General features: G+C 41.5%; 1 protein-coding gene across 2 annotated transcripts in view; it reads right to left on the bottom strand.

Moving 5' to 3' along the window:
• The window catches only part of LOC5575821, a 326,519-nt gene that overhangs the window by 106,401 nt on the left and 205,020 nt on the right, over window positions 1-15,098 (bottom strand). The window contains exon 1 of one of the 2 annotated variants that reach the window (XM_021842548.1): window positions 10,477-10,861. The exons of the other annotated variant lie outside the window; for it this stretch is intronic. Within the exon in view, the coding sequence (XP_021698240.1) occupies window positions 10,477-10,597 (121 nt within the window). The 5' untranslated portion in view covers window positions 10,598-10,861. Of the gene's footprint in view, window positions 1-10,476; window positions 10,862-15,098 lie in introns of those variants that run through there. 2 annotated transcript variants of the gene reach the window in all.

The raw sequence follows: 15,098 nt of genomic DNA, 5'->3' as shown, positions 1-15,098 counted from the left end.
GATTCAATCGATTATCACGATCGAAGCACCCGAGCTATCAAACATCTAATCTACTGGAGGAGTATGGCGAACTACAGCTGGAGCCAGAAACCGATCACCCAACCAAGCAACACAAGGAAGCAACGACCAAACAAACAAATTCAATCATCTGGCATTATTCCTGGAACACCAAACACTGGTTCTCGGAACCACAGAACGACAAATGGTTCTTTTCAAGACTACCAAAATGAGTCCAAAAAGAGTTAACTTCTGAAAACTTCATCCGATCAATAACAACACAAAACTAGTACACTTTCAAATTCATACACTTGACAAATCAAATTATTAATCATCGTAGTTCTACGTCAACCCCGCGGTAATGTAATAGACATTACCCACCCCAAATTTTTTTTTTTGCAGAAATTCTAGCTGGATTTCTTCAGAATCAATATAAGCAATAAATCCAAGAAAATTTATCCAGCACTTTCATTTAGAAGCTCTACAGAATCTTCTCATTATTGTCACCTGAAATTAATTTTAATTTTTGAAAGAATTACTTCGGGAATAGAACCACTATAATATAGCTAGCATTAATCCATGTTGACGTTGAAGAAATTGTCACGGAGATTCCTAAAAAATTGTACCCGGTTTTTTCCAGGATTTTCAAGAATTTCTTCAGGAATCTTTCGAGGAATTTATCAGGGCTTCAACCGATAATTCCACTGAGGAGACCTCTGAGTACTTTCCCATGATAACCACTGAAAGACGTACCCTTGGCCATTGAACTTAGTGATTTTCCAAGTATGTATTCCTTTAACAATAACCTCAAGGAATCTTTCACAAACTATTTGACTAATTTCAAGCATACACCTTGAAATTTATCTGAGGTTTTTTTTATCTTAAAAATTTGTTAGAATTCCTCAGATAGTTGGAAATCCTTTTGGATTCAACCTTCTTGCATTCATTCATTACTAAAATGAGCTCTTCAAGTGATAAATGCAGTATTTTCCCCAGAAACTCCTAAGATGTTCTAGAAGTTTTTTCACGAATTCTCCTAAATATTCTTGCAAGATTTCCTCTGAAACTCCTTTTACAAGCAGCTTTAAAAAAATCCAAGAGTTTAAAGAACTTCGCCAGAGTTCCAGAAAAATATATTTCTACTAGTTTTATTAGGTATATTCCAAAATGTTCTCTATGCATACCACTATGAGTTTCACTGGAAATTTCTCATGCAAACATTTTATCTTGATCTGCATTAAAATCATAACAAAGAATTTTTCAGTGATTTTCGCAATACTATAATCTCAGTAAGTATACTATTAAATACCGTACAACAAACAGAAAGTTCCTCAAGAATACCTTTTAAACAGATACATATAGAAATTTCTGAAGCAATTGCTTCATATATATTTTTTGATTGCTAAAGACGTAGTTACTCAAAAATTACTTTCTGGGTGTATTTTTACCGGCATAATATTTTCTGACCTTTTAATCACGAAAGTTTCGTCCAAATGGTATGTTTTCGAAAAATGTTTAAGGTACGTGTGAGTTCGTTAATAAAAGGCGTAATTTGCAAACCTCTATTTGAGGGGCCCCCAAACCTACCTCCGCACTGGGCCCACAAAACACTAGCTACGCCACTGGGTCCATGGTTGCTGGCTACCGAACCAGTACCACTGCCAGGTGGGTGCCAATAACCTGTTTGGTTTGGCTCCCTTTTTGGAACGGGGGAATCGATTTAGGTTGAAACGGTGGATTTCCAAGATATAGATATATTTTTTCGGGACATTGCAAATAGATTCTAGGAGGTATGGTGGACAAGAAAAAAATAGTTGGAATCGCATGTTTAGTTCACTAGAAGCTGAAATCAGTGCAGTGATGATGTTTTTTACACCTTGAAATCTGCTTCCGAGAGAGTATTTTGTCAATATACAAGTAGCATAGTGGACAGTTCTGAGAAAAAAATGATCAAAATCGAATGTCAAGAAAAAATGGTACAAACCGAAATTTGCACAGACCCAACAGACAAAGCAGACAGAGCAGATAGGGCAGATAGAGCAGACAGATCAGATATAGCAGGTAAAGCAGACAGAGCAGACAGAGCAAACAGAGCAAACAGAGCAAACAAAGCAGACAAAGCAGACAGAGCAGATAGAGCAGATAGAGCAGACAAAGCAGACAAAGCAGACAGAGCAGACAAAACAGACAGAACAGACAGAGCAGACAGAGCATACAGAGAAGACAAAGCAGACAGAGCAGATAGAGCAGACAAAGCAGAAAGAGCAGACAGAGCAGACAGAGCTGACAGAGCAAATAGAGCAGACAGAGCAGACAGAGCAGACAGAGCAAACAGAGCAGACAGAGCAGATAAAGCAGACACCGCAGAAAGAGCAGACAGAGAACAGACAGAGCAAACAGAGAACAGACAAAACAAATAGAACAGATAGAGAACAAACAGAGAACAGACAGAGCACAGACAGAGAAAAGACAGAACAAACAGAACAGACAGAACAATCAGAACAGACAGAACAGTCAGAGAACAGACAGAGAAAAGATAGAGAACAGACAGAGAACAGACAGAGAACAGACAAGGAAAGGACAGAACAAATAGAACAGATAGAACACAGAGAATAAACAGAACAAACAGAAAAGACAGAACAAACAGAACAGACAGAAAACAAACAGAGAACAGACAGAGAACAGTCAGATAACAGTGAGAGAGCAGACAGAGAACAGACAGAAAAAAGACAGAACAAACAGAACAGACATTACAGACAGAACAGACAAAACAAATAGAACAGATAGAGAACAGACAGAGAACAGATTGAGCACAGACAGAGAAAAGACAGAACAAACAGAACATACAGAACACACAAAACAAACAGAACAGACAGAACAGACAGAGAAAAGACAGAGAACAGACAGTGAACAGACAAAGAACAGACAGAAAACAGACAGAACAAACAGAACAGACAGAGAACAGGCAGAACAGACATATTAGTAGAAAACCTTATTAGAACATGTGAAGAGACCCCAGACAACCAAAATGTACGCATAACGAAATCACCTGGAGGCATTGTATGTGCAAAATTTAACTTATAAGATGTCGCGAAAAGGCCCTCTACGTATAAAAGTGGAGGCGATATGCGTGCATATATTATGTGATGATCAATAACATACAATGCGAGTGTATAAATATTCTACCGAAACAACCTGTGATCTTATGCGACTTAACTTATGATAACAAATGTTGATTTGACAGCTGCTACGAATTGATTCGACTTATTTTGTACGAGTGTACGGGACGAAACAAAATGTACAAATGAACACAGAAAAAAGTGTTTTATGCGAGGAAACTCATCAATTTGACGAGTTTATCCACGGTGTTTTGCGGGTTTGATGTAACTAGTATGAATAAACGAGTTATAACGTGAACTTTCTTGCGATTTCTGGTTGTCTGGGACGCTTAGGGCGAAAAAGCACATAATACACTCTGTAAGTTACATAAAGTGAAACTATTTAGAATTTAGTTAATTCAATTTAATCTTTTTTTTCTTGCATATGGACATAACTGAGATAGGCTTTCGTCCCAGCTCAGTGTTGAATGAGCATTCCCATATATATTAAATGAGAGTTTTCTTCGCTTATTGCTATTATTCATTTGTATATCGTGTGGCAACCATAAAATCTAACTTTAAAATCTAACCAAATTTCACCATTGACCACCGATTCCCGATACTGCATCCATCTAAGTCAGATTATACCCAACGAGTGCCCACTTCGCCACCACTGTTCCGGATTAAGCCAGCAGATTTTTTTTCCCGTCTAACAGTTGTCGTTGCCGTTGCTACTGTTAGCGCTGTGTACTTCTGCCTCCGCTGACCCAACGACACTAAACACAGTATAGTACTATGCTATTGCATCTCGACTCCTACCATCACACTACGTTCACTCAATCTCTCGCTCCCCTCATCCCGTTGAGCTCACTCTCGTTTATCCCTAATTCATGTGCGGTACATGATGGCCTTCGAGTACAGTGAAGGACACGGTGGCCCCCGCCGGATATTTCCCAAAACCAAATCTCACGAGACGAAAGTCGAAAGCGAACGAACATGCAACACAGTAGATATACTGGAAGCTCGGTAGGTAGCTACGAAGCGATACGATACGGTACGATATGGACGGGCAGCAGCGGAAGCGAACAGGATTAAGAGAAACGTACTTTTGTTTTCAGCTGCTTTTCGGGTTCAAATAAATCCTTTTTTATAAAACACGATTCGGCTCTAATTCTAAAAGTTTCTAAAGGCTTTCCTGACCGGGGCGCTGCTGCTCGGCACAGTGGTTTGAAATGAAAAAAAAAACACGAATATTACTTTTCTCTAGGAAAAAGTTATTGTACATGTTATGTGGAGAAAACAAATTCTAAGACAATTTACCCCTATTTTTTATAATACAGTACTCACAGTAAACTTTATATTTAAACCACTTCAAAAGAAAAGAAGCGACCTTTTTTTCACATAACACATGGTTATAAGAAACAGACAATTGAAGATAATTTGTTTTTAGAGTCACCTATCGGATGAATTCTCAATAGATTTATCATCTCGATACTGCTCTCAATCTGCTGAATATATTTGTCAAAGACACCAATCTTCTAGCTGATAAGGATCTTAAGGTAGTGAAGATTGAAGATTTCTTGTTACTAGTGCCACCTAGTGAATTAATTTTCAATCAGACTCTGAACCGCCAGATAGTACTTGATCTAGTGCCACCTACCGGATGAATTCTCAATCAGATTTTTCATCGCCAGATAGCCCTTGATCTGATGAATAACTTTGCCGAAGACACCAACCCAATTGTAAGACCAACTAACGGCATTCACTTCAAAAAAATCTTTTAAATTAATTTATCTAGTGATTTCCGAATTGTGGCCAATTGAAAATTCAAAGTTCGTCGCCTTAACATATGCAACAACTTTACGGATAGGCATGTTTCTACTCGTTGACACCAAAAACCCTGATGATCGTGCATTACGCGTTCTCAACCACTGTGCGATGGGTGATGATCATCGTCACTGCCGGCCGTTTGTGCAACACACTAGAATCACCGCGAGAAAGGCTACAACCATGCGCTTGGTTTTAATCTTTTATCATTCTTTATCCGATTCGGTTGAGGAAGGTCCGGGCCATTGGAGAGGATTTTCCTTCCGAATTATACGGCGGGATGGGAAGCGGCGGGTTAAGATGGTCTTTTCTTCGTGATGCGACAATGGCCTGATGCGAGCGGATACACGACACACACTCCATCACGTTCTCACCCTCCCCCCTTTTCGCCACAGAATGCCTGAGTGAAAGGATTTAAATTTATTGATTCTGAAATTTTATAACGAAATTTATACACACAGTCATAGGTTGCTGCCTGACGGAGCCTGGCGCAGTGTGGAAGGAAAATCCATTTCTTCGTCTTTTCTTAAATCCAAAATCTATAAATTCTATAGAATTTCAGACTTAATCTTATCTCCCCGCTTCCGTGCGCAACACACGGAAACTGCTTTGTTGGTCCCGCTTAGAGAAGTGTGTGTGGGGAGGAGGTGGGAAGTTCTGATCCTTCGTCTTGCTCGAGAGCGCATAACAATGCTGCCACCATACGTCGTCCTCGGAACCTCGTCGTTCGCTTCCTGTCAATGGGCGTAGCTGGGTGTTTCATAATGGGGTTGTGCGAGTTCCGTATTTGCATGAAGAGTTATACTATAATCAGGGATGCCAAGTCAATTTATCAAAAATCTGGAAGATTTTGAAAATTTGTCGGGAAAAATCTGGATCTCCTACGTCGTATATGGAGAACCTTACAAATTATTTACAAAATCTTAGAAATTCATCTCAAGTTTTATCTGGATCTCCCCGATTTTTGCAAAATGGAGCCGCGAAAATCTGCAATATTCCAGACGATTCTACCCCATTACCCCGAATGCCATTTGGCCGAATTCCATCACCCTGAATGCTGTTTCCCCGAATTTACAATTATCTTGACATGATGATATCGATGACATTTCCCCATGATATTGGAATTCGGGGTTCTGGAATTCGGGGTAATGGCGTTCGTGTTAATGGCATTCGGGGTAATAGGGTAGAATCATTCCAGACGAATCTGGAAGGCTGGCAACGTTGACTATGATGGTAATCTATCATACTGTTTTCACTAGGAGCAAAGTGATGACTTGGAAAATTCCAGATAAGAAAAATGCAGAAGATTTAATTCGTTGCGGTCTCTTCGATTGGTAGTTTTTCCCAGGCCAGTTAGATAACTGGAATCATCTAGAGTTGCTTGTTTTACACGACTGTTGGACTTTAAAAAAATTTCATATAGTTCACCCAGGAGCTCTACAAGATAAATTTCATCGGGGCCTTCTTTAGCCGAGTGGTTAGAGTCCGCGGCTACAAAGCAAAGCCAGGGCAGGGGTAATGGGAATCACAAGATTAGTAATCTAGTAACCAGCATAAAATCCGATATAAACGCATCCTAAGACGAACATAAAGCGCTTAAAACGAGAGCCGAGGCAGCCGAAAAGGTACCACTAAATGCTAAGGAACAAACAGTTGCTGACGCGCTTAAAATCTATATAGCACATGCTAACAAGCCGTCGAAGAAGCGCGATAGAGACTCGCCAATTGTGCAATGAAGGTACAGTTAGCACATTTAGGAAAAACGGACGAGAATCCTCAACGTGGCATTTAAAACAGCGATCCATGCGTATCCAGGTATGGTTAGGAAGGTTATGCAGAAATGACTGGACGAAGGTCAATTTCCAGAAATATGGAAATTTCAGAAACTGGCACTGTTGCCGAAGCCTGGAAAATCGCCCGGGGATCCAGGATCATATAGGCCTATATGTTTACTGGATACGCTCTGTAAACTCTTGGAACGGGTTATCCTCAACAGGGTGATGAAATGCACAGAGAGCGAGAACGGACTATCAGAAAGGCAGTTTCGATTCTGGAAAGGTCGGAGGCAGACGCTACTCGGACGGTGCTGCTAAGGGCCGAGAAAGCATTGATGGGATCGTTACTGTGTCGTTGTCACGATAGATGTGTAGAACGCGTTCAACAGCGCCAGCTGTGAGGCCATTGCCACAGCGCTGCACAAAATGCGGGTTCCCGACTACTTGTGCCAGATTTTGAAGAGCTACTTCCAAAATCGAGTACTGAGGTGTGCAGCCGAAACCGACCCGAAGGAGTTAAGAATAACGGCTGGAGTCTCACAAGGTTGCATATTGTCGCTGGAGATACCCAAGGGGTTCGAGATTGTCGGCGTCTCCTAACGGTATTACGTGAGACACAGGAAGAAGTAGAAATGCTGGCAACGCAGGCAATCGGTCTGGTCGAAGATTGGATGGAGGGAGTCAAGCTGAAGATAGCCCGCCACAAAACGGAGGTGTTACTAGTTAGCAACTGCAAAAGCAGTCATGCACGGCGAGATCACTGTCGGAGGGCATGCCATAGCATCACAGCGAACGCTGAAACATCTGGGCAAAATGCTAGACAATCGACTGAACTTCAACGGTCACATAGATTATGCATGCGAGAAGGTAGCGAGAGCGAACAATACGCTCACAAGAATTATGCCCAACATAGGTGGTCTTAGAAGCAGTAAGAGGCGTCTTCTGGCTGGCGTGTAAACTTCGCTACTAAGATCCCTACGTACCATCTGTTCATCGATTGCAAGGTGGTATACGACAGTATTGACCGTGTAGAGCAATGGAAGATCATGGACGAGAACAGCTTTTCCGGGAAGCTCACAAGATTGATTAGAGCAACGATGGATGGTGTGCAAAACTGCGTGAAGATCTCGGTGAACAGACTTGTTAACTCGCCTGAAACACGAAGCAACAAGAGTCAGACTGATGGTAAATGCATCGAAGTACATGCTGGTAGGCGGAACTGAGCACAACAGGGCCCGCCTAGGAAGCAGTGTCACGATAGACTGGAATACCTCCAAGTTGGTGGACGAGTTTGTCTACCTCGGATCCATGTTGTTGATCCTTGTCGGGAAATAAGAAAACGCATCATCAGTGGAAGACGTGCTTACTATGGGCTCCAGAAGAAACTGCGGTCAAGAAAGATACACCCCCGCACCAAATGCACGATGTACAAAACGCTCATAAGACTTCTACGGTCATGAGACGTGGACTATGCTCGAGAAGGATTTGCAAGCTCTTGGGGTTTTCGAACGCCGATGCTCAGGATGATCTTTGGCGGCGTGTAGGAGAAGGGTGTGTGGCGGCGAATGAACCACGAGCTCGCTCAACTCTACGGCGAACCTAGTATCCTGAAACTGGCTAAAGCTGGTATGATATGCTGGGCAGGGCATGTTGCAAGAAAGCCGTACAATAGCCCTGCAAAAAATGTGTTCGCCACGAATCCGGTTGGCACAAGAAGACGTGGGGCGCAGCGAGCTAGGTGGATTGACCAAGTGCACCAAGACCTGGAGAGCGTGGGTCGCAGTCGAGGATGGAGAGAAGCGGTCATGAATCAAGTGAATTGGAAAAATATTCTTGGCAAGGTTTTATCAAGCTTATTGATGTAAAACCAAATAAATGAATTAAATAATAATAGGTGATCCTTCAAGCAGTTAGAGGGAATTTCTGGTTGGCGTATCAACATCGCTACTAAGATACGGTGCGCCAGCCTGGAGCGCGGCGCTTAAGACCAAGCGAAATCGAGACTAGTTAAACAGCGCGTTTCGACTCATCACCATGCTAGTGGTGAGCGCGTACAGGACTATATCATCGGATGCGGCAAGACATCGACTGCTATCAGCGAAGAGGAACCAGTCAGGCGAGGAAGTTGGCAAGAATTCGTTCACAGGCTAGTGGCAACAAGAATGAGATGCCTCCGAGAAAGGAAGGACCCACAGGCTCATCGACATCTGCCTAGATATCATCGGTTCGGAAGATCTTCCACCGCCGGAGTAAGAAAGATCCACCATCGGGGGTTCTACTGAGTAGTACGAGCGTATCACCAGCTTGAATTGTCGGAGTGCCACTGAACCTAGAACCATTCTCCAACCGGAAACGCTGAGCCTACTTCGGCACTCTACCAGCTAACAACGAGTGTATGGACAACGCGTATTCGAGAGATATTCCTCCGTCAGGGTACTTTATATCGGAGTGGACTAGCCTCACCGTCGGGGACTACGCCGAGTAGTATCAATCACGACGAACCGCTGGCTTTGGGTCGTCGGAGCGCTTGCGAACTGGAAGTCACCCCTCAACCTGAATCGCAAGACCGACCTCGCCATCCAACCGTTCCGCCCGTAGAACATGACGAGCAGAGGAATGGAGTCAAGCGCATCAATAAGCATAGTAGTATGTATCAAAAAATGGTCCAGGTGTGTGGTCGGTTAGATCTAATAGAGCAAGAGGTGACGATGAGGCGCAGAGGCATCAACAAGCCCTCCGTCCCCTGAAGTAATACCATGAGGTAGTTCCAGGGGGCATCGTACTTGTAGCCCAAGCTAGCTCTATTACCACACTTGGGACGTGCATCAGCAGTAGATCAGCAGTAAGTGAGAACCACAGAGCCCCATGTGTTCCTCAGATAGCCGGGTTAGGTGAAAGTTTCTAGTTTTGCTAAAAGCGCAAAAATTCTATTTAAACAATTTGTACGAATGTGAAAATGGTAACTTTGTCAAAGAAAGCTTTCAGTTAATAACTGTGGAAGCTCATTGAACACTAAGCTGAGAAGCAGGCTCTGTCCCAGTGAAGACGTAATGCCAATAAGAAGATGTGGCGGGGTCAACAGCCCCCCTGCCTCACTCTGGCTACGCCCCTGCTTCCTGCCCGACTACTCGTATGAATTGTGTGAGGAAGGATCAGCTTAAGAGTTGCTCCTCTCTGTGTGGGTGTCTACAAGAGCGCACTGTGCAGGAGAATCTGTGTTAGGATAGAGATAAAGCTTCTTAAGGATTTTTCTTTCGCCAGTTTTCGTCCTCCACTTCGAAGATTTAGGCGTCTGACTTACTCTCTCCATCACCACCCTCTTCTTATAGTGGAAGGCTTGGTGGATCTTCGAATGGGAAAACGTAAGAAAAGGATTTTCTTCGGATCCTGGATAGACCTTTCGGAACTTTGCACTTCTAGGCACACTTTGCCAGCAAGGATGGATAAATAAACAGACATAAATCACGACTCGCCGCAGAATTCCTCCAAGACATTGGAAATTTTCTAATTGGGTGACAATAAATCACAATTTTAAGTATTATTTATTTGCTGTTCCTCAACGGATCCGAAAATCCATCCCTCAAGCCCCTATCACTGCGTAACATCATAACACCCCATCTCAAATTTCTTTCTAATGAGTTTCCAACCCGAAAAGGGGGAAACGGCTGAATAAATTGTTATCGTTTACTATTAATTAAGTCGAAAACCGTCCCCTCGTGTTGGCAATATTTCGCGCCCTACTCCCTTGTATGGGATAGTGGAAATCAAACGCATCTAACCTTGAATTATCTCCGCGGCGGCACTGACTGGCGAGGATGGGCGCGTGTGCGATGCAATCTCCTCGTCCTGTTCTTCTGGCTGAGGCTGTTCGCGTTCGGGTTCCCTTGCCTCGCTCTCCATTCACGTTCCGTATAACTCTCTCACCATCAACAACCATCCGTCAAAAGTTCACCACCGAAAACCACCGCCACTAGAACACCGCACGCAAACGCAAACGCAAATGATCCTCTAGAGCACAGAGAATACGAAAACACTTGCCGCGCGTCACACCGGAGCACAACGGAAACAGTGCATCCTTTTCGGTCGACAACTTTCCCTAAACAACACAGCGGGCTCGAGTGTTCCGACCGGCGAACTGCCAACTAAACTAGACGGCAGCCAGTGTGGTGTTCACGACAAGAAACACAAACAACGAGTGAACCACGGCACCACAGAGTGCAGTGCGGATGGCTACGAACGACGACGACGACGGCACACAGCACACTGACTACGATGGCGCGAAGCGAGGATCTGGATTAGGGATAAAGGATAACCCGAGTGGTGCGGGATGACCGAATTTGGAACTGGCAATGGGCGGGAAACATTTCGCGTCAAATCATGTTCGGAATTGGTGGCACGTGCTTTGAATACAATGCAACTTTCAGGATGTGTAGACCTTCAGGTAATAAGCCATTTTTCCTAAATGTATGAAGACCAAATTTATTTTGCATACTTAGTTTTCGTAAAAGTATTTTAACTGAAAAGGAACCGGAAGCGGGTTTTGAACATAACAATAAGAAAATATATACTCGTCGCTGTCACTTACAAGATCGCGTTGATTTGGGGGAGTCTTGGATAGTTGGATAGGCTCAGAAGAAACTGGGTAGACTTAATTGCCGAAATAACTTGATCCCCCTCCATTTTCTCGAAACTCAAAACAGTCAAATTCAAAGCAGTATTTCGTCTATACGAAAGCCAATGTGCTGGAAATCTGTTGTGCAACCGGTAAAGATTGCACTACTTTTCTCAGAATGTCATTGCCCCGGACTACATTCGGCAAACGGCTTCATTTTGTGCGGCTCGCGAAGAAATTGAAAATTCGTCTTATATTTGGCCCGTTGAATATTTTTCCAACTTGAAGTTAGAACATACAAGGACCATTTTTTTATTTTTTATTTCATTTCCAAACTGAACTTTAACTGTAATATTAATATTCTTCAAAATAAGTGAATATTTACAAGTTGGATACTATGAATTTGAATGTTCCTTGAAACTATTCTTCATAGAAATTTAGCCTAATGTTGATGTTTTGAAGCTAGTAATGAGAAAGCCTATTTTTCACTTCTTTTTAGAAAAATATACTGAATTTCCATCGAGCTTTAACAAAAATTGTAGGTCAAATTGGTCAAACAAAATCTCACTGGAATCTCACAAAATTTTAAGCGTTAATTTTACACAATTCTAGAAAAAAAAAATCATGCAAAATCCTGGAAAGGATTATTGAAAACATTAGTAAAATTTTTCGAAAAATCTTGAGCATCTTCTTCAATCTTGGACCACCGGAGCATGCTTGTCCGTTATCTTGTGTTAGGGACGATTCAAATATGACGTCCATCATTTTTTGGGATTTCTAGACCCCCCCCCTCAGTCACGCTTTTTCCAAAACCTTATACACGTACTGTCAAACTTTCGTAGAACCCCCCATAGGTGGCAAGGTGAAAGTACCTTTTTTCAAATTAAATAATCCTGTTTCATTGACTGATTTTGTTCAAAGTATTGAAAAGATTTTTCGTGCGCTACAAAAAGTTTGGCCGGCTTACAAACTTCGTTGCTGAAATTTGGTCCGCAGTTTAAAAAGATTGGGCAGGCCTGGGCTAAAGAATAATATATTGTGAACATTTTTATTGTATGAAATCGTTTAATTCATTTATATTTCTGTATATGTGTATTTTTTCAAATCTCATAAATTTTTCAGAGCATGGGAATTTAAAATAGTAAAGTAAAATGCTAATTTAAAAATTGCTTTATATTAGATAGATTATTAGAAGCCTCGTGAAACTTAAAAATTGTAATTCCATTACAATTTGTCCAAATTGACTTTTGTGTCAACAAACTTCAGTTTTTTTAACACCTTCAGCTGGCAGGCTGGATGGAAACTTCTCTACGATGCAAAAATGAGGTTTTTCTGAGGTGATTTTGAGGTTTTTCTGAGGAGTAAGAACTAAACTCAAAATTTTCAACACAGATCCTCAAGCGATTCGAGCGAGAGCACAAAAAAAGCGAGGATTTTTTTCTCGTACTCTCGCTCTCTCTTGTTTCTATGTTTACTACTGACAGGCTTCAAAAGAACTCTTGAGTGTCCCGCCCGAACAAGACATGCTTCGGGGAGTTGTGATGGCATTCTTTTTTGATGTAGTATTACTCTGATGTGTTTTGTGCTGCATCTTCCTCGCTCATTTTTGTTGCCTCTCTGGTTAGCATTTTTACGCTCCCTCGCACGCTGCTCTAGATTAAATCACCGAGCCCTGAAGATGTTGAGGAGTATTATCAAGTCTGTCAGCTGGTTTAAGCCGTAATAGGTATTACAACTCTAGTGTGTAAAATCGAACGGCAATCTCTCTATCGCAAAATGGGTCGTGCGAGGAGACAGTGCTGGAAATGTTCACATCACGAGTCAACTCATGAGTGTAAACCAACGCAAAACAAACATGACAGACTCGCATCTGCCTGCTCGGGAGAACATACCAAAAGAAATAGCAATAAATTCACGAACATATACTCGCGAGTAATTGTTTGGTGTCATTTAGCATCGTTTACTCGCGAGGCATTCCATTTGTTTTTGTTCCGGTCCAGCAGACATATTCGCCACTTTTCATCACTGCGAGGAGTTGCGATCAGGTCGACGAAAGCCTGATCCATTCTAACCATCTCATCGAGCTGACGGATGATTATGAGTAGTATAGAGGATACAGTGCAACTGTATGGACGTAAAAAAATAAATCTCTCTCACTACTGTTAGAACGCACGCTTGGGAGAGTTCAATTGGGCATCTTATAGACCTGAAGGAGATGCAAAGTTGTGAAGAAGAATGTGGGGTCGTGACGGATTTCGGTTTCAAGTTGGCCGACGTCTCTATAGAATCGTTACCCGTTCTGTTGTGTAGTTGTTTAACGCACCATGTTTAGCGTACTGGGAATTGTGAGATTGAAGCTCACCAGAACGATTCCATTATTGTTCGAAATTTTACATCTCAATTTGTCCAAATTTGTGTCTACGAACTTCAGATTTTTTTTTTTCAAATACTAGAAAATTGTGGCCAATATCATATTTGAAAATAGGCGTTATCACTTAATTTGAGGCCTGAAAATGTTGCATGTTTTCGATTTTCATACCCTTATCAATTCTTCTGTGATTCAAGTGCTCTACATTTATGACTTGTAGAAATATCAATTCTTACGTTGGCAACCACCACTGTTCGAAATAAGAATTATGTTCGAAATTTGAGACAAAACAATACATGTCCTTAAAAGGTAATCAAGACACATTAGAGATAGAAGAACGGAAGAACGGAATTTCGAATACAACTTTCACAAATTTAAACCATTTCGTAATAGTTGATCCTGTAAAACATGTTTACTTGAGATTCATTTTAGAAATCTCGTTAAATAAGGATTTTCTTGCAGAGGTACAGCCGCATTAAGAAACGGGGATTAAGCCTCCCTAGTCTCTCCTGGCTATAGGCCATTTCGTCGAATGACGTTTGGTCGAATGACATTTGGTGGAAAATACATTTGGTCGAAGGGACATTTGGTCGAATGGACGTTTGGTCGAATGGTTTGAGAACATTTTTTCGAAAGATTGCTTAGTAATTGATCAAACAATCGTGTGGTTCAACAGATATAAAACTGAGCTAGAATTTTGTACAATGGATGGCCTTAAGTATTGCAAAATGGATAGTCTTAAGTATTCTTGAACCAATTTTGGATTGGAAAACGTCCCGTTTTATTTTACCTAAATTCGTAGAAATTCAATAATTGCTCAACTTTGGAAACACAGTAATCTGTTGAATTTATTATTCTTTCAAAATATCATTATTCTTTGGAAAAAAAATCTTCTAAAATATTCTTATCGCTAAGTTGTTGAAATACTAAACATTGTTAAATTTATTATTTTTACAAAATGTCATCGTTTTTTACATATAACTGTTGATCTTTAACCAACGGCAACGACAAGTGCTAAAGTAATAGCACCTACCATTCTATTTTTCCCCTTTTTCAGCGGCTCAATCACTGTGTTTTAGTGTCAAAGGCACTCTGTAAAATAATTTGGCAAAATCCCTATTTAACTGAATTTTATACTAAAAATCCTTTCAACCAAATATCATATGCTTTTTAATGCAATTAAATTTGTTTCGACCAAATGTACTTTCATTAAATGTCGTTCGCCCAAATGTCATAGATTCGTCTTTCCTACAGTGTCTTTAAATGCATATGTGCCGTTATGGTTGAAGTGCGCTGAATACGTTCCGTAGTGAATAACTTACATAAGGTGCTCTCCTCGGTACAATCTGGAACGTTTCAGATAGTCTAATGTCGCTACTAGTCACGAGCTATGTCATGATGCAGCGTTGCCAGATGAAAAA

The sequence above is a fragment of the Aedes aegypti genome, chromosome 2, assembly GCF_002204515.2.
Source record: "Aedes aegypti strain LVP_AGWG chromosome 2, AaegL5.0 Primary Assembly, whole genome shotgun sequence".
Lineage (NCBI taxonomy): Eukaryota > Metazoa > Arthropoda > Insecta > Diptera > Culicidae > Aedes > Aedes aegypti.
This window is presented reverse-complemented; position numbering and strand designations above follow the sequence as displayed.